The 20,000-nt window shown below is 41.8% G+C and overlaps 1 protein-coding gene across 2 annotated transcripts in view; it reads left to right on the forward strand.

Moving 5' to 3' along the window:
* Positions 1-20,000, forward strand: part of LOC138012994 (A-kinase anchor protein 9-like) — a 79,667-nt gene that overhangs the window by 58,187 nt on the left and 1,480 nt on the right. For both annotated transcript variants that reach the window (XM_068859949.1, XM_068859950.1), the window contains exons 31-47: positions 435-675; positions 991-1,145; positions 1,778-1,978; positions 3,441-3,500; positions 4,619-4,729; positions 6,478-6,591; positions 7,259-7,334; positions 8,538-8,709; positions 10,217-10,503; positions 11,320-11,478; positions 11,969-12,156; positions 13,810-14,100; positions 14,680-14,804; positions 15,548-15,641; positions 16,258-16,443; positions 17,412-17,624; positions 17,964-18,981. In XM_068859949.1, the coding sequence (XP_068716050.1) occupies positions 435-675; positions 991-1,145; positions 1,778-1,978; positions 3,441-3,500; positions 4,619-4,729; positions 6,478-6,591; positions 7,259-7,334; positions 8,538-8,709; positions 10,217-10,503; positions 11,320-11,478; positions 11,969-12,156; positions 13,810-14,100; positions 14,680-14,804; positions 15,548-15,641; positions 16,258-16,443; positions 17,412-17,624; positions 17,964-18,981 (3,691 nt within the window). The remainder of the gene's footprint in view (positions 1-434; positions 676-990; positions 1,146-1,777; positions 1,979-3,440; positions 3,501-4,618; positions 4,730-6,477; positions 6,592-7,258; positions 7,335-8,537; positions 8,710-10,216; positions 10,504-11,319; positions 11,479-11,968; positions 12,157-13,809; positions 14,101-14,679; positions 14,805-15,547; positions 15,642-16,257; positions 16,444-17,411; positions 17,625-17,963; positions 18,982-20,000) is intronic.

Here is a 20,000-nt window from a genome sequence, read left to right on the forward strand (position 1 = left end):
GGAGAGGGAACCTCTGACCCCGTTTCACAACCCTTGCTGTTAGCAACCTTGGGAGTTTAAAGAACCTTCACATTACTAGACTAGGACTTGGAATTCCCGGTGTTATGGTCTATCTTATCTAGTGTGTTATCGACCTGTGTGGATTACCTTGAAGGGGCTTCTTAGAGGATGAGACCACAACAACAAAAATACAGCGAGAAGTCAGGTTCAAGTTTACCATTAGAACGTATTTGGGACTAAAGATTCTCGGTGTAAATTGCAAATGCAAATTAGTACAAAAACACTGGACCTTGCCAATTCTGTTGCTGTCGGAACTAAAGACTTACTTAGAACAGTTGCTATTTCATCCCAGTCCTGGGGTGTTTGTGGCTTTCCAGAAGAAACGTCTTAAGAAGTCGCAGTAATAATATTTATTACTGTTTTGCTTTGTTTAGAAACTGAAAAGCGTGGAGGAAAACCTTAAACGCCAATACGAGCACCAGATGATGGCCGTAAAGGAGAACGAGGAACGGAGACGCCAGAGAGACGTGAAACAAGTCAAAGAAGAGCTTGAAATGGAACACCTAGCAAAAATAAACAATCTTCGCCAGGAACTGCTGACGACGCACAATGATCAAGTGAACAGAATGCGCCAAGATCATCAACGGGAGATAGAACGACTTATGAGTATATCAGGTCAGAGGAAATGTTACAGGTGCACTGCCGCTGTAGTTTGGCTGTTTTCATGTTGAATTTTTGTAAACTCGAAACTTACCTCTCAGTCTCACATACCACAGCGCTTTCAGCCTAGCGGAAAAACATATATTGCATTGATGTGGTTTTTGGTCGTGAAACTGAGCAGCGCTATTTTTTAATCTAAGTCAAACGAAGACGGGAATTTTTAGTCTTCAGAATAAAGCTCCTGACACAACCCCTACACATCGTGTCTGTCTTCCACTTGCGGCTTGTCACTCACTTTATTCATTAATGGCTGTTCACTTTTTAAATCAGGTATCGAATCTGCTTCGCCTCAAATGCGCATGCGCCTCAGCTCAGCATTGGATGAGAATGAGGAACTGGATAATGAACTTGTTGGTCACCTAGTACGGCAGGCTCAGATAAGACCCGCGGTTTCTTCACCTCTCATTTCTCAAAATACCATTGAGGTAAGACACTTTTGAAAAAATATACCGAGACAGTTTTGTGAAGATGTTGTTTCCCCACCAATTAGGAGACAGGTTATCAACCAAGCAAAATTCACAATTTTGTGCTTCGGCACAAAAGTGCGAGTGCCTGCACAGTGTGGAGAGTTTTCATTTTCCTCCTTCCCTGGTATTTGTTGGCAACTACTTTCGTCTTAGATTTGTTAGCGCACAGACAAAGCTGCGCTTGCCAGAAGCCAGCCGGAGACTTATCAAAAGAATGAAGGGGGTAGTTTCTAAAGAAACTGTGGTGCTGCGTCGGTAGTATACAAGAATTTGGTTTTATCAACAGAGTTGATAATGTAAATTGACCACCGTACAGAGATTCTAAAAGCTGACGTTTCGAGCGTTAGCCCTTAGTCAGAGCGAATCCACGAAGGATTGGATGAGCATGAAGGATTCGCTCTGACAAAGGGCTAACGCTCGAAACGGCAGTTTTTTAAAATCTCTGTACGGTGGTCAATTTACATTATCAACTCCGTTGATAAAACCAAATTTTTGTGACTTATCAAACGAACAGCGGGTTCTGCGGTCCCTTGCACTTTCTGCTGTCTTTGTGAGCTTGCGTTATAATCTTCTATTTCGTTTTTGACCAGGGCCTTCTCAGTAATCTTCATACTGAGGCAGAAACGATTCAGTCTCTTATTGGTGCAGTGTCAACTTCTGCTCGTGACAGATCATTGGCTAGTCCAGATATTTCTAGTCTCCAATCGTCGTGGTCAGCGGAGAAACGCGCTCTTCTCGAAGCTATCCAAACACTGAAGAATCTTCTCGCGCAAACACGAAAAGCTTTCACGGTAAGTAGTAGAACTTATTATGGGTACGTTTACCCATAATGGACTCCGCTCAGGACCTTATGGTCTGGATTCTACAACTCAGTTTTCGTTTTCTCAAAACAACGTTTCCGCCAAGTATTGTGTACCTATTAACCGATCAACACACAATGTCCCCGTTTACTTCACATATGCTTAAATTAAACGAGGGCAAAACAAAGAGGATACGATTCTAAAAATAAGCAGGTCTGTGAAAACAGACCACTCGATTGAGGCACCAGTTGTTTGAAGAACACGCTTTCCTGTTCAACATTCCTAGCGCGCGAATCACTAAATATAGCAATTCAACGAAAAAGAGAAATGATCCTCGCACTTATCTGAACTTAATTAATTAATGCAAATTAATTAATTAATCAATTAATTTAAGAACTTAATTAATTAAGCGATTGTCTCTTATAGACTCCTGGAAAATTCAGGTTGCTCCAACGAGATTCGAACCCGTGACCTCTGCGATTCTGGTGCAATGCTCTATACCAACTGAGCTGTGAAGCCACTCAGTTGTGAGAAGGTCAATATTTGGGCTCGTGTCTTCCCGTTGGTTCGAATCCTGGATTTTTCTGGTGTCTACAAGAGACGATTGCATAAATTGTTTAGAAAAGTGCGATTATCATTTCTCTCTTTCGTCTATAGCCCTCGCTTCATGTATATACATTTCTTTTATAGCAATCCAGGAGACCATTACTCAATCTCTCTTTTACTTTCGAGAATCGGTGGGCTCGACTGGTCGATTTTTGTTGGACGTCGCCTTTGTACGTACGCATGCAAATGGTTGGACTTTCAAGTCTTCACGAATAACTACCCATAACCCTTTACGCTTGGTTTGATCGCAAACACTATTCGCAAAGCCTTGCGCAGGGAGTCTCCAGTGTTGTAATCTTTCTTATTCTCTTTCGTAAAAGTGGTCGCCTTGGCGTGATATCTTTACTTGGCACATTGGGCACGTAGCAAAAACAGCCAAAAGCCAAAGGGAGGTTTGCCCAGAGCAAATCATGCACTCATTTTTCGTTCGAAAGACTTTGCAGTAAACGCCCTTCCAGAAAACCAGCCTGTTTTCATTTAGAAGCTGAACCCAATATTCATTTGCATTCTTGTTCCCTACAAGCCACTATCCTTTTTGGCAGTTCGAAAAGTAACGACCTATGACGAGTTCCCATACTGCGACTGCTTGTATTTCGAAATCGGCAAGATGTCCTTCTCCTTCAATCCCGGACCAAAATGAATGCGTGTTAAGACCATCTATCATACAGTCCCCCTTTTCAATGTTGATGGCAATCCGGGGGAACATTCAGAAAAAACTGCAGTTTGTTTTCGACATTGCTTCGGGGGAGGGGGAGAGGGTGTAAGCAAAATCGTTCGTATTACAAGTTTGTAGAAAAAATAAAGCACATACTGGGAAATAACTTGCAATTACCTCATTATTCTGCAGTCTGGAAAGCTTCCCTTAGAAACTGATTGGAGAACAGACTTGCTTGATTCCATCCAGAAGGTTTGTAGCTCAGATTTCTAATCCTTGCTTTTCGTAGCATCATTTTCGAGTGTTCAAAGGTCCATAGTGGTTCAAATAGGGTTTGCTCGCGTCTTCAACACCTCTGAGTTTGAGAAGTCCGATTTGAAGTTCATGAACATCGTTTGTGATCATTATGAATCTTTGTTATTTCAAGGAAAGAGGAAATTAAACTGTCCAGACCTAAAAATGCAAGTGCAAATGTCCGCTTAGAATGAGCGAAAAATTCCGATATCAACGTTAATGTTTATCTACACTTTTGTATGCCCCAAACATCATCATCATCGTCATCATAATCATCATCATCATCATCATAATCATAATCATAATCATAATAATAATAATAATAATAATAATAATGATAATAATAATAATAATAATAATAATAATAATAATACCAACTTTATTGATTTAATTCAATGAAAGGGAAGGATACCAGAGATTATCCCTATCGAGGGTATCCGTCTGCAGCCGGATGTAATTGACTGAGAGTCGATTTTGATGAGGGAGGAAAAGCGGAGTACCCGGAAAAAAAACCCTCGGAGTCAGATTGAGATCTACTGAAACTCAGCCCACATTTGATCTGAGGCCAGGGTTGAACCCCGGTCAAAGAGGTGGGAGGTGCGGTTGATGACCGCATCACAACAAACATTTATCGTGGGTGAACGAACACCAGTAGACGTTTACTTAAATTTCGACATAATCAACTACCAAAGCGTAATTTGCATCACAAGAAATGCCAGGAAATCCATCCTACTGTTAGCCGTATTGTGAAAATGGGCCACCCAGGGAAATATCTCTGACCATGGTATTGGTTGAGCCCACATTCTCGGAATCACTGTTGCTCTGCCGACTCAGCCACAAGGCCAGGCTGGAGCAGGGCGTGGATTTCGGCCTGAGAAAGTTGCAAAACACTGAGCAATCAATATAGTCCATTTTCGCAGGACTGTCGACTACTGTCATTAATTTTTGTCTCTACCTGTTTGAACTTCGTTTCGTTGAATTCCGTTTAGTTTATATACGGGCATTTGTAGATTGCCTAGTCGACTGCAGTTGGATCACACATTCCTTGTTCCTCGTCAATCTGCTTTCGTTTTTAGGTATTTGAAAAAGACAGAGATGTTTTGGTAGCGGAGCTCAGGACTTCTCAAATTGTAAACGGCCTTGACTCCCCTGCTGTTGGATGCCAGCGAGCTCAAATACAGACCCAGGTTTGTAATGTTGATTTATTCCCCTTCCACACGTATCTGCAACTTTTTCTTTCCGGATATGCCTTCCTTCCACACGTATCCGGCGAATTCGCTGGCGAATCCGGAACTTTTTGAATACGTTCTCCAGAGTTGATGTTTTTTAATCCGATACGAATCTAAAATCGTGTGGACGCCAAATCCGGATATTTTTTATCCGGATGACGTAACAAGATCGAGCCCAGTTCCTTACCGTGAAATCAATTCTCAAGATGGCTGCCGAGGACTTGATGGCGCAAGCTCTGTTACATCTGTTTCCTCGAGGACTTCTGAGTACTAAAGTGAATCCGGATACGTTTCGGATACGCGTAGACGGGCAAATTCGATTTGAATACGCTACATGTGGATGGAAATATTTTGTTGCGGATTCAAAAATATCCGGATACGTGTGGACAGGCCTTAGGGAAAGTGTTATATCCGAGGATACTCTGGTTGACAAAGCCTTTCGCTGCGCGGTTTCCGGGTTTCAATAGGCCTTTTGCAACTAACGATCACAAGGTACAAAATCCGCCATGCTGGAGGGCAAGCTCATTATTATTTCCCCACTGGGACATTAAAACAAAGGCAAGTCAAGCTTGACTGGTTCAGGTCTCTTTGTTTTAATGTCCCAGTGGGGGAATAATAATGAGCTTGCCCTCCAGCATGGCGGATTTTGTACTTTGTGATCGTTAGTTGTAAAAGGCCTATTTACTTGTTTCTCCGTGCATACGGCAACAGCTACTGAAATTTAAATTGACCAATCAGAATTCAGCGAACGGGAAAAACTGTGCTATCCGACGTCACGTCAATTGTTCGCAATTAAAGGGCCATTTTTTAAAAGGTTTTGTGGCAACTTTTTTTGTCCACACACTTTGCCGCCAAAACTGAGTGTCTAGCGAGCGGCGGTTAGATCGTCAGCTGTTGTCCTTAGGCTGTTATTTGTGCATTTTCTAACTATTTTAAGAAGTATTCAGTATGATATTTTCGAGTGTAAGAAGACGTCAAAACTGTATTGATAATGTATTTATTTGTGTTAACTTTGCGAAAAAATACTTTGGTGACGTCCTTTCGACAGGGTAGATCGACAACAACGTCGTTTGCGCACAGAAATGCACCATTTCCAATGAAAGAGACATGATTTACAGGATAGCACAGTTTTGACCGCCGCGCGCACTGCTGGGGCGGGTTCCGTATGCAAGGCTACTCTATGTCAGTTGTCACCCTCATGAAAACCCTCCTGAACGGGGTGCTGGTATTCTACAAATCCGAGCCAACGTGAAATCCCCTCTGACGAAGGGCTAACGCTCGAAACGTCAGTTTTTAGAATCCCTGCAGGGTGGGCAATTTACATTATCAATTCCGTTGATAAAACCAAATTTTTGTATATACAAGTCCGTCAGGTCCAAATTTTGGATTACATCACCTATTGACTTCCTGGTTACCGACTTGTCTGGTTTTGGTTACCAAAGAATAGCTACGCACAACATGTGACAGTGATGTGTTGAGTCCAATTAAAGTTATGGGGAACCATAAATGTTAGGCCTCTTTCCCAGGGGCTTTTTTTCGCACCGCCATGCTTCTCGAACTCGAGAATTCCTCGAATTCGAGTTCGAGAATTCCTGGTACCCAAGGCAATCCGAGGACTTCGGAAGCCTCCTGCTGGAAGCCTGCAGGGTGTATTCTAAAACGTTATTTGTAGATTACAAACCAACGTAATTGATTTCCGCTCGCAGGATGAGCTCACAAGTCGTGTTATGGAAGAACTTCGGAAGAAGGACCGTGATTCTTTGCTCGCTGAGATCCAAGAACTTAGACAAGTTGCCACGAAGAAGTCGCTGAACGAACAGGTAAGGAGATGATAGCGCTACCTCTGCTTTGACCTCATGTCCCATCGAAGGCACTAGAATCACCTCTTAAATGCATTACGCTGTTTGTGGTGGGCCGGGCAATTTAAGCCTCTTTGTGAGACCTAAGATTAAATCCATCTTAACGTTAGTTTTGCATGCGCCTTAATCTGTATGCCCTACAGTGCTTGAATTCTTGGCATACATCCCTTGAAAATCCAGCTCAAAATTCTTGTTTGATTGTGTTTTCTGTGGTTGTACGAGATGGTTAGGTCAATGGACTGGACGGACTTCACAAATAAGATATGTGAAACTTGGCTAGTCTCATTTGAACTTTCTTATTTTCTCTTTGTTATGGGATAAACGAAGTAATTTTGATTTCCCTTTTGCGACTCGTGATTTAAAATTCACGTTAATATGGTTTTCTTGGTGTCCCTCTGGATCGGCGCCTTTAGATCGTAACATTAAATAGAGATTCAACCTGTGGAAATGTTTGAAAGTCCCTGTAAGGTCATTAACATTTCAGCCGGCAAGAAAACCGACCCTAAAACACCTTCGCGTTGATGGCGTCTATAAAAACATTCATTTAATATCCGTATGCATGAGAGGTATTTTGACACTATATAAAAGTAGCAATGGTGTGCTCATCACGGCTTTCTTTTTCCCTCAGAATCAAGATAGCCTGGAACAATTGCGAAATGAGTTGGGAGAAGCTCTCCAAAGGGAAAGGGACATCAAAACCCAATGTAAGAACAGGAAACAACATCGCTTTATTTTTTAACAATCAATGTACAAAGACCTTGGTAGCCTTCGATGGGGAGTCAATTAGCTTGGCTTTACTGCCTACCAACTGGCTCAATTTGATGAAATAGGGTCTTGAGGCAACCTTATAATGATCAGTCATTAGGGGGTTTGCTGATTGGCTTAAAAACTCGCGCCATTTTTACGGCCAATCAGAGGCGAAACAATTGTGTTTTCTACAGACACTTGTTGTCGCGTTCCCTTGGCAACTACAGGTTTGTCCAGGTTTGACCCTAATTAACCGTCACGAAGTGTCCCCTTGCTTTTCTCGCTAACTTCAACATCACTTGTGTCTCGGAATACAGACAATTATCGTCCTAAAGTGTTCCCCAAATGCTGCTCTCTAAGTAGAGATTAACTGCTGCATTTACCCAAAGCTAAAAATAACGCTAACCTTTATCCTTACCTTGCTGTTGAAAATAGGTAGTAAGTGCTTAGACTTGAAGGGACAATTCGTGTTGGATGTCAAAATTGGACGTTCATCTAATTAGGGTCAAAGTGGGAAAAAGTGGATCTTTGTCGCCAAGTCAACGAAGACGTCATTTAAGAGTGCAAGCTCACGCTAAGCAAACTTTTTCTTCGTTATTTTCGGTTCTCATAGGAGAATTTTGCAAGGACTGGTTTTGAAGGAAAGGTGTTAAAGCTAAGAAAATATGAAAATTTTCCGTTGTGCGTTCACGTTTTCCATAAAACTTGAGATTTGGGGATTTCATGTTGCAGATCCGCGGAGAACGGGAAATAAATGTTAGCGCAAAAGTTCAAAAATTTACTTGAGCAATAGTTTTGCTTCTTAAATGATATTGTGTGGTGGGGTTCTTGTTGACAACGTCGCGTATATCTACGGGGTAGGTCGTAAAATCCCTACTGCGTCACTTTTGATGCGGTTGCGCTTTCAAGGTAAACGATGGGAGATCGAGACGTTACCAAGGCAGTGACGTTACCGAAGCCCATAAAACAATAGGAAAAGTGGGTCCGTTTAAAAGCTCTACGGTTTCGTCCGTTATATGGGCGTTTTCGATGCAGTTTGCGGTAGTGAAATCCCGTCCGTGTAAACAGTCGCTTTTCCCGTTTTTCGAAACTGTTTCGGGTTGAATGCTATTGCTTGACCGTTTCAAAACGAGAGTGAAGTCAACTCATTTTGATCTCAGTTCTAGTAAAAAACCAACATGCTGAGCACGTACAAAAGGATCTTAGCAACTCGCTTATGAGAGAGAGAAGCCTGGTAACTAATCTGAAGGAGACCCTGGCGAAGGAGAGAAGTCGGTTAACAGAGCTTGGCGCCGCATTGGAAAAAGAGCGTGTTCAGGCCTTGTCACTGAAGTAAGTGGGTTGATAAAGAGCTTGGCTGCCATTTGTATTTTGTTTTCTGATAAAGATACCGATGAAATACTAGTAATAAGGATTTTCCTGTTTTACTAAAAAATCATATCTTCATCGCACGCATTGAAGATATCATTATCTTTCACATGCAAGGACGATATAGGTGTCGTCAGGGTTACTAACATGATTAGCCAGTAAAAGAACATTGCAAGATACTTTAATAAAAAAAAAGTCTCTGCTTACGAGCCAGAAGGCTCATCAGGCCGGCGCTGATCTCCGGTTTCAGTAGCATGAAGCAACTAGAAGTATTTATACTCCCCCCTGGATGGGATGCTAGTCCATCGCAGGGTTACCCCCAGCATTACGCCGGTACCCATTTATACACTTGGGTGGAGAGAGGCACCGTGAGAGTAAAGTGTCTTGCCCAAGAACACAACACAATGTCCCGGCCAGGCCCCGAACCCAGACCACTCGATCCGGTGTCGAGCACACTAAGATACTTTAATGCTGTAATATAATTGTTCTCTTCAAGATTAAATGGCTCAATTGGCATTATCATGAGTTGTTTTTTATATCTAGTTTTTATGTTATACAACATGCGTGTCTCAGCGCTTCATGACCACTTTTTCGCCGTTTCAAAAATGAATAAAACAAGTCGGTTTTAATCTTGTCATTTCATCAGTATCTCTGTAATAAACAGAACATTACATGGCCGCTTGGGGATACAAATTTTATCTTCTCGTAATGTTAGCATCTCTATCTCGCTCGCTGCGGTCACTATGAGCACTGGAAGATAACATTCGTATCCCCTTGCGGCCATGTTATATCCTCTATTTAGTATATACTAAAACAGTGGATAGCGTTGAACTCGCGCGCTGATTGACTATTCCTTGAAACTCCGGATATCCTTTGCTATTCACCTCCGAGCAATTCGCGAGGCATTTGCGCCCGAAAATGTTGTAATCTTTGCAGGAAAAAATGAGTTAAATCATCTTTTTGTGGTATATTATCTCAGTGTTTTTAGTATATACTAAAACAACTATTCGCCGCTTCTGGGCTCAGTAAATAGCCACCACTAACCGCCTCCACTTCGGTGAATAGTTGTTAAATATTTGTGTGTACTATATAAACGGCCTTATCGATAAAACAATAGAGGAAACTATTACATTTAACTAAACAATCCACGAAGGTGTTCATACAGTTCAAAATACCGAGTGGTATTGAAACGTGGTATAGTAAAATCATTTTTCGGAGCGAGTGCGCTTAATTCTTACGAACGAACAGGTTGGAAACATTATCAGGCACAAGTCCGTTCTTGACTTTATACACCAGCACTACGAAGACGTCTGTTGTATAGAGTGGGGAGGTTAGCACGTTGTAAGAGTTCTCCATACATATCCGCAGGGTATCTGTATACTTCTCTTAGTGCTCATTCTAACTGTCTCTTGATTCATTCCATTTGAGACCGGTTTATCGTTTGTCACTAATAACAATTCTTGATTCTCAGAACAAACCTTGAAGCCGAGAGAGTACGATTATCAAACCAGAACCAGGCCTTGGAGGTCGAGCGAGCAAACACCAAGAAATATCAAGACGCCGTTGAAACCGAACGGCAGCGCGGCAAACAAGAGAACAATCGCCTTCTGGAGAGTATTGAAACTCTTCGCCGTCAAGTAGCGTCTTCCAAACAGGAGAAGGCTGATTTGGAGGTGCAACTTGAGAGGGAAAGAAATTCACGATTAACATTGGAGTCTGAATTGGAGGCAGTCAAAGCTCTGCAAGGAGAGACTTATGGTTAGTTTTTGAAATTAATTTTGAAAACTGGCGGTGAGGAATGGACCACATTTCATGCCTGTCCAAATTGTTTCGTGCGGGGTAGACAAATTGCTTGGGTGTGAAATTAATTTCATCTGTCCCGATTGGGAGACTTGTAATTACATGTAAGCTATAGTCGTAGACGTTTTCCTTCGAATTTTGGTGAAGGCTGGATGGGTCTTGATCCAATCCTTGGATTAAATCATTTCGATCCTGTTTTGTTTCAGCAAGGTTAGGTCACGGTTCAGTGCTGTATAGGTTTCATTCGTGAGCCATGAATTGCTTAGTTTATTTCCTATAGGAGCGAAAAAGTTCTTTTCCTAGCTTGCGAGACGTGATTTATGTGAAGGCCTTCAGCTGTGATTTGGAAAAACTTTTAAATACAACTTTTTTAATAATTTGCCCATAAAATTATAGTGAAAAGGCCGAAAGAGAGTCAAGTTCTCTACAGATCGTGATCCGTGGCCGAAACACCAAGACCTTTGATTGGCATAGCTCTTTTCCACAAATCAAAATGGCTAGAGGAAGCTCAGAAAGTCAGTCAAAAATAATAACAAATAAATAAATGAAACAAAACATACACGACAGAGCATTGCTTTGGGTTAAATTGTTCAAAACAAAACTTTGGTTCTCGTTTATTTTTCCCGTGAAACGCGAAGTGCCCATGCATTTTGTGGTCAGTGAAAGTGAAAACTATTTTGTTTCCCTTGAAGTGAGATTCAATCCCCAACTCTCCCTTTATCACCCTAAAGATTAGGATAACATGTCTTGTGTCCTTACTTTTTTCTTCATTAGAAAGAGATCGTGAAACAATCGAGGAACTGTCTGCTGCTTTGAGAGACGAAAAAGCTCGCGCAGAACAGATTCAACTCGCTCTCACGAACGAAAAGCGGCAAACGGAGACTCTGAAACATGCGAAAGGTAGAGCGGAGCAACTCAGACACGCCAATAAAGGTGAGTTGAGTGTCTTCGTTTGGTAACTACTTAATGCAATGTGAAACATTGAAAGAAAGACATAACATTTTCTCTCTAATACAACACCGTGCATGAGCACTGAGCTCAAAAAATAACTTGTTACTTATCTGTAAAGAAGGTTCTTAACGAGTAGGAAACTGCACACGGGTAATCTTTCTACTTTGAAAGTCTGCAGATATTAGGATGACAAATGAAATAGACCATTTTCGAATTCTCACGGCTGGACTGGATCTAGCATGAAATGGAGGCTAATGCGGGCAAATCTTTTCGAATGCAAATTCATTTGCCCGCATTAGCCTCCATTTCATGCTAGATCCAATCCAACCGTTAGAATACGAAACTGGCCTATTATAATCACGCCTTAAAGTCGGACAAGGAAGGGAGCTTGATACCCTGTTGGATGGACGCCTGTATCTCATGTATCTGATATTTATTCTCATAAGAAGGCTTTTTTTACCTTCCTCTTTAGAGCTGCAGGCAGCCTTAAATGCGGCCAGAGATCGCTCCGTGGAACTCAGCACGTCACTAGAGGAGGAGAAGAATCGTAGTGCGTTCCTTGAAGTGTCGCTCGAAAATGAAAAGGAAAAGAAAGACGAGTCTGCTAAAACGGAAAAGCTTGTAGCACAGCAGCTGAAAGGAGCGCTAGATGTTGTACAAGTGAGAACACGTTTCTGCCTTAAATAAGCAGACATTTCAAAACTTAACCGTTCTCGTCCTCATTCCCAGATGGTGCGATTCAAAGATGGAAATTTCAGGTCGCCGTGGTAAAAAAATAGTACTGTACAGGTGGCAGTTGATATTTGTAACCGTCGTTGTCGATTACTATCGTTTCAGATATCTTACCCTGTGCGGTGGAGCTACTAGTTGTCAATGATTCGCGAACTTCTTTTACAAAATCAGCAAACTATCTTTGCGCTAACTGACCAAAAGGAACAAAGGCTCTTGGGGCGAGAATATTATTAACCATTTATCCGAGCAAATTTACGGAGAGCAAATGCAAAGGGCTATGCACGATGATGTCTGCTTTGGAATAACCTTCTGTTGACCTATTTGCCTCTCCATCCACAGTTTACATGAAATTTTAGTGCTTCTTTCCCTTCTCAGGCAGCAACGCAAATTTTTATCCATAGCTTTCGGACACCTGATCAGCAGCCAATTTATTTTAAAAGAAAAGAAAATGTCTGCTTTGGAATAGAGGTTAATTAACAATGGTTTAGCTTGTGTAAACGAAGGAGGAAAACTCATCCCTTGACCATTTTTCACCTGCCTTTGATTTTGATTATCCCAGATATGGAATGCGAATTTTTGTCGAGATTTAAGAGAATATACCTTTGAAAGATTTGCGACGGTCGACCATCAGTCAGTGACAAGGAAGGATTACGTTTTTTGCAAACGTTGGCCGTGAAGCACTTATACTTGGACAAACTTAACTGATTAGAGTGTAATGTGAAGTGCTCCGTTTCTACCCCTTATGAGCCATGTGAGCGTTTTCTCTACTAATGGAAATGGGCCCACACAAGGACAGAGAAAAAATCTGACCAGGGTGGGAATTGAACCCACGACCTTCGGGTTATGACGGCCAACACGTAATCCTTCCTTGTACTTGTATATGTTAATTGCCGTGACTTTAAGATCCTCAGTTCCCACGGTCTGCTCCCGTCGGACCTTGTAGCTCAGGCGGTAGAGCAGCGGTGATCTAACCCAGAAGTCGTGGGTTCAATTCCCACCCTGGTCAGAGTTTTTCTCAGTCAGTGAGTTGCCTGAGTTGCGTTTTAATAATGGTGACTACTTTTTATTAGAAGGGCATAAAAAACCTTATGGTAGACCACTGTAGATAAGACAGTTTTCGCGATTTATTGCATTTTTAACGAGGCAAGGGCATAAAAAGTCACGGTAACCCCCGCTGAGTCCACGCCTGAATAGATTTTTACTTAGCGCTTGCGCGGGTGATACATGACGGAAGCCTTTGCATGAGCAAAAACGATTGTCCGTCGTCTTTTCTTCTTGCAAGCTGACATTTCACGAAAAAGGGGATAATTGCTTGCAAGTTCCAAAACGGGACAAAAGTCGTCCTAACGATTGAAGGGCTTGAAAAAAGTAAATTATTCCAACCGTTAATCCTTTAATACTTATCCGAAATGAATCTACAAACGCAGACTACCTAGGCCTGCAAAGCTCATCAGGGTAGACAGCACGAAGACGTATCATTTACGCTGTTACAAATACGAAGCGAAAACTAAAAAGAAGTTCGTTTGATCGAAGAGACTCAACTCTCTCCATCTAATTTTTTTTTTTTTTTCGTTTTTGCAGAAACAACTTGTCGAATTGACAGGAACTTTAGAGGAAGAAAGACTTCGTGCAAGAAGACTGCAAAACGAACGGGACGTTCAGCAGGCTTCTGCCATGAGCCACAAGGAGAGAGAACGACAGATTCAGGGCGATCTAGACAACGAGAAGAAAAGACGGGCACACCTTGAGCAGAAACTAGAAAAGGAGAGAGAGAAAAACTCCACTTTGAACAGGGACTTGACTGAACGGGACACTAAGGTAGACGAACTACGTCAAGATTTAGAGGCTCAAGCATTGAAACAATCCGAGAAAGTAAGCACTTTGGTTCATAAAATGTAATCTCTTCATAGTTAGAGTTATTTCAGAACTTATCTGATGATTTCTATAACGCTTCAGAAATGTCCGAGAAAGTTTCAGAGTGTTTTCTAAAAAAAGTTTGAACTGACATTAAGTTTGACAAGTATATATGCCGCGGTCGACTTTCCTGAAATAAAGTAAACCTCCACTACCACAAGACAATAAATTTAACTAGAGGAAATAATGTTTGCAACCAAATTTAGTTCAATTTCTCTTTGGGCGGGGCGGAAAAGAGTTTGTTCCAGACAAAAATTGGATTTTAGAATCGCTTATTTTCACTTTCAAATTTCTGATTCATTTGGAGCAAACACCCTTCTTCCCGTTCATTCTGTTATCTGAAGCAGAATAGAAAGGATGCTTTCTCATCATACCGGAAACGTACATGTTGTTCGACCCAAAGGAACTCGTATTCCGGAGATTCTTTCCTCCGTATCCTGGAATATTCCTTCCCCCTACCACCCCCCCCCCCCCCAAAAAAAAAAAGATAGAAAAAAGATACGCCGCTAAATCACTTGCTCTTCCTCTTCTACTCAGGAGGCCTCTATGTACCCACTGCGCATGCGGCTTTTACTTCACCAGCAACAACTAGAATCCATGCGACAGCAACATCAGGTCATCATCAACAAACATCAAAACTCCATAGACTCAACGAAACCCAGGTGAGGATAAACCGATTTATTCAAGTAAACTTTTGTTTCCCCGCAGCGTGCTGATATGCTCCCCAGATCTCGGGTGGCTGCCATATGAGCGCGCCAAGTGTTGCCAAGTGGAATTTTTCGAAGTATCCAAAGAGAAACCATCAAATGTTATTCAAATGCAATAAAACAATTGCTCTATTCCCGCCAACACTCGGTGCCACATTGGCTATTTACCATGTCATCCAAGACGCGCTTGTGGATTAAATGTTAAAGTAGCCTCAGTAAAATTTGGTATTAACTGTTGGTTCCTGTTCAAATTTCGCTTCAGGCACGAGTGTTGTTTAAGGCTTGTCGTCTAAGGTTGAGAAAGCTTTGCATGAACTTGAGAGTTAACTCTTTATTCCCCACTTAATTTTCAAGTGTATTTTACAGAAGCAACCAAAATCATGGTATTAAAACCCCAGAAATGCTTGGTCTTGTCATTTACTTCTCATTAGAATCGAAATCGGTCAGTTTTACCGTTTTCTATCGACGTGCAAAGTCTTATAATACTCTTAGTTCCCCAGAGAATGTTAATGCTAAGAACGTGATATCCCTTTATAACAGGATCTTCTGCAGCGTGTTTAAAAAATGCAAATATTCTATCAGTAATGGTTTGTAATGTCTTGTGGCTTTTAGTTACTTACCGTTATAAGTTTTTTGGACCATACGATTGCTTTCAGTTAATCTTGACAAAGGTGTTGTTGACCTTCTTCCTCTTATAGGGATAACAAGGAAATGGAAGCAATCAAACATTCCCTTGGAAATCTTCTAAAAGAACTGGAGCAAATTAGAGCAACTTTAACAGTACATATAGACGTATGTTATGAAACTCTGGATTTTTTCCGTAGTTTTATGAATTTACCATGGCCCCTAGTGACCCAGTATCTAAATTCCGCCATGACGCAACTTTCTTACGTTCGCTCTTCGTGTGGACCGCATGGTGTTGGTTTTCACACACGACGCAAGCATGAGCTCACGCAGCATACTCGAATGCGTTTGTCAACTCGTAATGGCTATTATGTCGCGTGGGAAACCCAGCATCCAAACTAGTGGTTCGACTGCCGGAAGTATTCTGGTCTTTTTCGAGTTTGCACGCGTCATACTGAATCGATAAACAAATCTCTTCATGTGCAAAGGCATTAGCACAATCAATGATGTCCCTTTACTCTGCTCTCTTAGCGAAAGTTGAAGATTCCCTTGTGATCTAGATTTAGTGGACGAACTGGCAGTGTGTAGATACACCAAAGGCTGTGTCACTGATGTTGGGAGCTGGTCATTTGTGGGTTTATACGTTCTCGTGATGAATGACGTGTATAGCAGGCTTGAATACCATTTCGCCCTTGGGGATTTTCTCTATCAAGTTTACCCTTTTTAAGCGTTTTAGAACTCGAGAGTCTGTCTCTGAATTCAAAAACTCCTTTTTTATGAATAGGACAACCAAACTGTTCCTTTGTCACCGATAAAAGCTGCTGCCCAGGAGAGAATCGTTCGACAGAACACGGAACTGGCAGAGTTCGTCTCAAAGCTGAATGAAGAGAAAAAAGAACTAAGAAACGCGTTGGGAAACCTCGAGGAACAAATTTCTCAGTACAGACAACGAGAACGAACAAATGAAGAGGTAGGATGTACCATCAATTCAAAGGTGCATGCAACATTTCCTCTGAAGTGCATGCACTATGGTGTTGCATACAGGTATACGGGATTTGAAGAGGGGAGAAAGTCTTGGTCTTATTTAGAAAAGTAGTTGTGTTTTAAGTATCATTTTCAAGACAAAAAGTAGAAAGTTGTCCTCAAATGCCTTGTATTGTAGAACTGAGTTTGGCTATTTCAAGACGGTAAATGTACTCCAGGTGAATTCGTCGCCTGCGTATTGCTTTCAAAGTTCCAGTGCCAAGTCGAGTAAATTCTAAAGAAACTGTGGTGCTGCCTCGATGAGGAAGTGAAACACAAAAATGGGTTTTATCAATTGAGTTGATATATGGTATAGTGACCACCGTAAAGAAATTCGGAAGTTGACGCTCGAAACAACCTTCTGACTTTCAGTTTACAACATCAACTCAGTTGATAGAGCGACTTTCATATTACCTTGAAAAATAAACGTAAAAACAGAACGTAAACAAATCCAAAACATTTAATTGGCTTATCGAACAAAAACAAACGAGCACCACTTTTCATTGGCTTAGCGAACATGGATATAAAGAACGTCATCTCTCCGTGGAACTTTCTGGAAAGTTTCGCTTTAACGTCATTTGAAATGCAGTAGTGTGATTGGGCAATCGAACTGTTTACTGCCCGTATTAGGAGTTTCCTTGGCGGAAATAAGGAGAAGCTTTGTTTTAATCTTGCTAAACAATGGTCCGTGAAACAAATTGCGAACACTTTTTCAAGGTCATAAGAAAGTCGCTCTAAACCCATTTCTGTTTAAATTTTGAGTCACTCGTTTTCCACCATTTGCCGTAAACGCAAAGCTGTCAAATGATGAGTTTTATGTTAAAATGCGGCATCATTTATTCGCTTCAACCCCGTTATACGAGCCACCAAAATCAAAATCCATCTTCGATTACTTTTTCTTTTTTCATCAACCAGAGTTCGCGGCTAGTTAGAGAGCACGCCGAGTCTGTGCTTAAAACTGAACGAGAAACTTGGGCTCGGGAAAAGACGGAATCCCAGCAAGCCTTGCGAGCAGCACAAATCGAGTTGTTACGACTGAAAGAAGAACTCAGTAAGGAAGCTGTAACACGCGCTCCTGTCAGCGGCAATGAACCTCTTACGGAAGAAATAACATGGCCCCGCGCTAAGGTGGGTGTTTTCCTGAAATTTAAAAAAAAGGTTCTCTGTACGTAAGCTAATCGAGAGAGGTTAGATGAGAAATATATATCTTTTGTGGGGGTCTATTTATCTCAGCAACGCCCATTGTTGTATTTTACGATTATCGCCTAACTGCGCTAGAAGAGCTGTGCCGAGTTCGATAAGCGCAAATCCAGAGTAGTTAAGACCCATGGCAACTTGAAGGTTTTCTTCACTGTTCTAACAAAAAGTAAAAAGGTAAATTAACAGGGAGGATACAGGATGTTGTCAAAGTTTCCAGTTAAAAATTATTATCTTTCCAGTTAATTTCGGTTCTCCTCTCTTTTTCAGATTCTAAAGCTTTACAAACGTTTCATCAAAGCAGAAAGTTTCAGGAAAGCTCTTGTCTATCAAAAGAAATATCTGCTGTTGCTGTTAGGTGGCTTTCAAGACTGCGAATCCACGACGCTCGCTATGATCTCTCAAATGGGGATTTATCCGAAGAACTCGGACCGTTCATACAGGCGAACTGGAATCAGCAGATTCCGCACCGCAGCGCGCGCTGTCCTTGCGATTCAGCGCATGAACTTTCTGGTAAATAAATCAAGACGAGTCTCCATCGCGGGATCACGCGAAAGTACGAGTCGATCGCGCGTTGTCAATGGTGATCTTAGTAGTCACACTGTGTACCAAGCTCCGGCTGGCGACTACGCATTACGATCCTCCAGAGATATCACTCAAACTGTTCCCTCGTTGGATTTATATCAAAATGGCGTGTCTTTGTACCCTGAAAGATATTCGCCGAGAAGTGATCGCCGAACGTATGAAATGTACAATACTGGTGTGAAAGGAGATATGGATTCTAAACATCATCGTCATGACAAATCAGCCACTACCGCCGCGGTTGACAAGTTTAGTCGACGTAAATTCGATGACCCCTTACCACATCGAAGTCATCCCATAATGTCTTCGAGATCACCCAGAAACTACTCCTCGACAAGTTGGTCGGACTCTCGTTCATCGTCAACTCCACGAGCTCGAGAACCGATGACTTCCGACTATGCTCAAGTCATGAAGTCTCCTCCAGTTCGCGACACTGCGAGCGCACGATATGATTATAGTGATCATGATTATAGTGATCGTGATCGTTTCGTTTCGACACCTCGTCACTCCTCGCCGAATCGTCGGGAACGTTCGGGTTCGCCCGTCCGTGTATACGACGATGATATTATTAACCGTCCGTTGTCACCTTCGGGAGCTTCGTCTGTGGGGTCAGTTCATAATGGAAGTGACATAGCAGATCACTCGCTGAATTTGTATATTCACAGATTAGAGTCGTTGCAGGACAGACTGGGAGCAATCAACAGAGGTAAAAATACTACCTTACTCTCTCACCTCATTTTATCTATCCTCCCAAACCGAAAAAAAGAAAAAGCTTAACTACATTCCATGGCTAAAGTCATGTGACAAGTACAGGGAATAGTTTGAGCCCAGGAGTAACATATTATGATGGAATTGAATTGTCCGGGTGAGTGGTATAGAGAGAGGGAATGCTGTTGACGATTGACCTTCATAATCTAGAGTTAAGTGCGACCAAGAGAGGATTACTGGAGAGAACACATCCACCATCCGTGGGCCTCTTCCAATGATAATTTTTTTCAATCTAAATTTAGCCCTTAGTCATGATGCGCAGCTATTTTAAGGAAGACAACTGATTGGTTATCATTGGCTGCGTGACCATGAGTCCGTGACCAAAATAACTTTCACACCATGGCCCGAAGCTTAACCCTAACCCTAACCCCCCCCCGCCCTTGACTCATTTGTGGCGAAACTTATTTTTTATGTTTTCCGTTGAATGCGAATGTTAAGTCAAAATTGTAAGAAAAAATATATATATATATATATGTATGATGTGGATTTAGGAGCGTTGTGTTATACTGATAGCTTCTCGACTTTCCTCGTTCGGTGGCATTGTCGGTGCACCGGCAAGTCGTGGATCGGGAAGTGCTTTGGAGTTCTCCCGGCCAAAGAGCTTTCAGACCTTTTGGTATTTGACTCCATCTTTGACCCAATGACCGAATTGAGGTTGAATCTTAAAAATGTTTCCTTACGATAGCAAGCAGATTTTGTCGTTTTCGCCTTGAAATTTTTGTCTGAAATGCGATAGATTACTTTGCAATACAAGCCGTCACATTACCAGAACCAAGGCAGAGTCCACTTTTCCGACGACGTCCCCAACTATTTTGCAGTGCACGTTTTCTTTGAAAGAAGGAGTGCAAAGTAGTTTGTGATTTGATCGAAGGAAACGACCTATTTCGGAAGTGGTTCAACAGTGAAGAGTCAACGTATTAATTCGATGCGTTTCGAGAGTTTGATGATGAATCGTAA

This window comes from Montipora foliosa, chromosome 8, assembly GCF_036669935.1.
Source record: "Montipora foliosa isolate CH-2021 chromosome 8, ASM3666993v2, whole genome shotgun sequence".
Taxonomy (NCBI): domain Eukaryota; kingdom Metazoa; phylum Cnidaria; class Anthozoa; order Scleractinia; family Acroporidae; genus Montipora; species Montipora foliosa.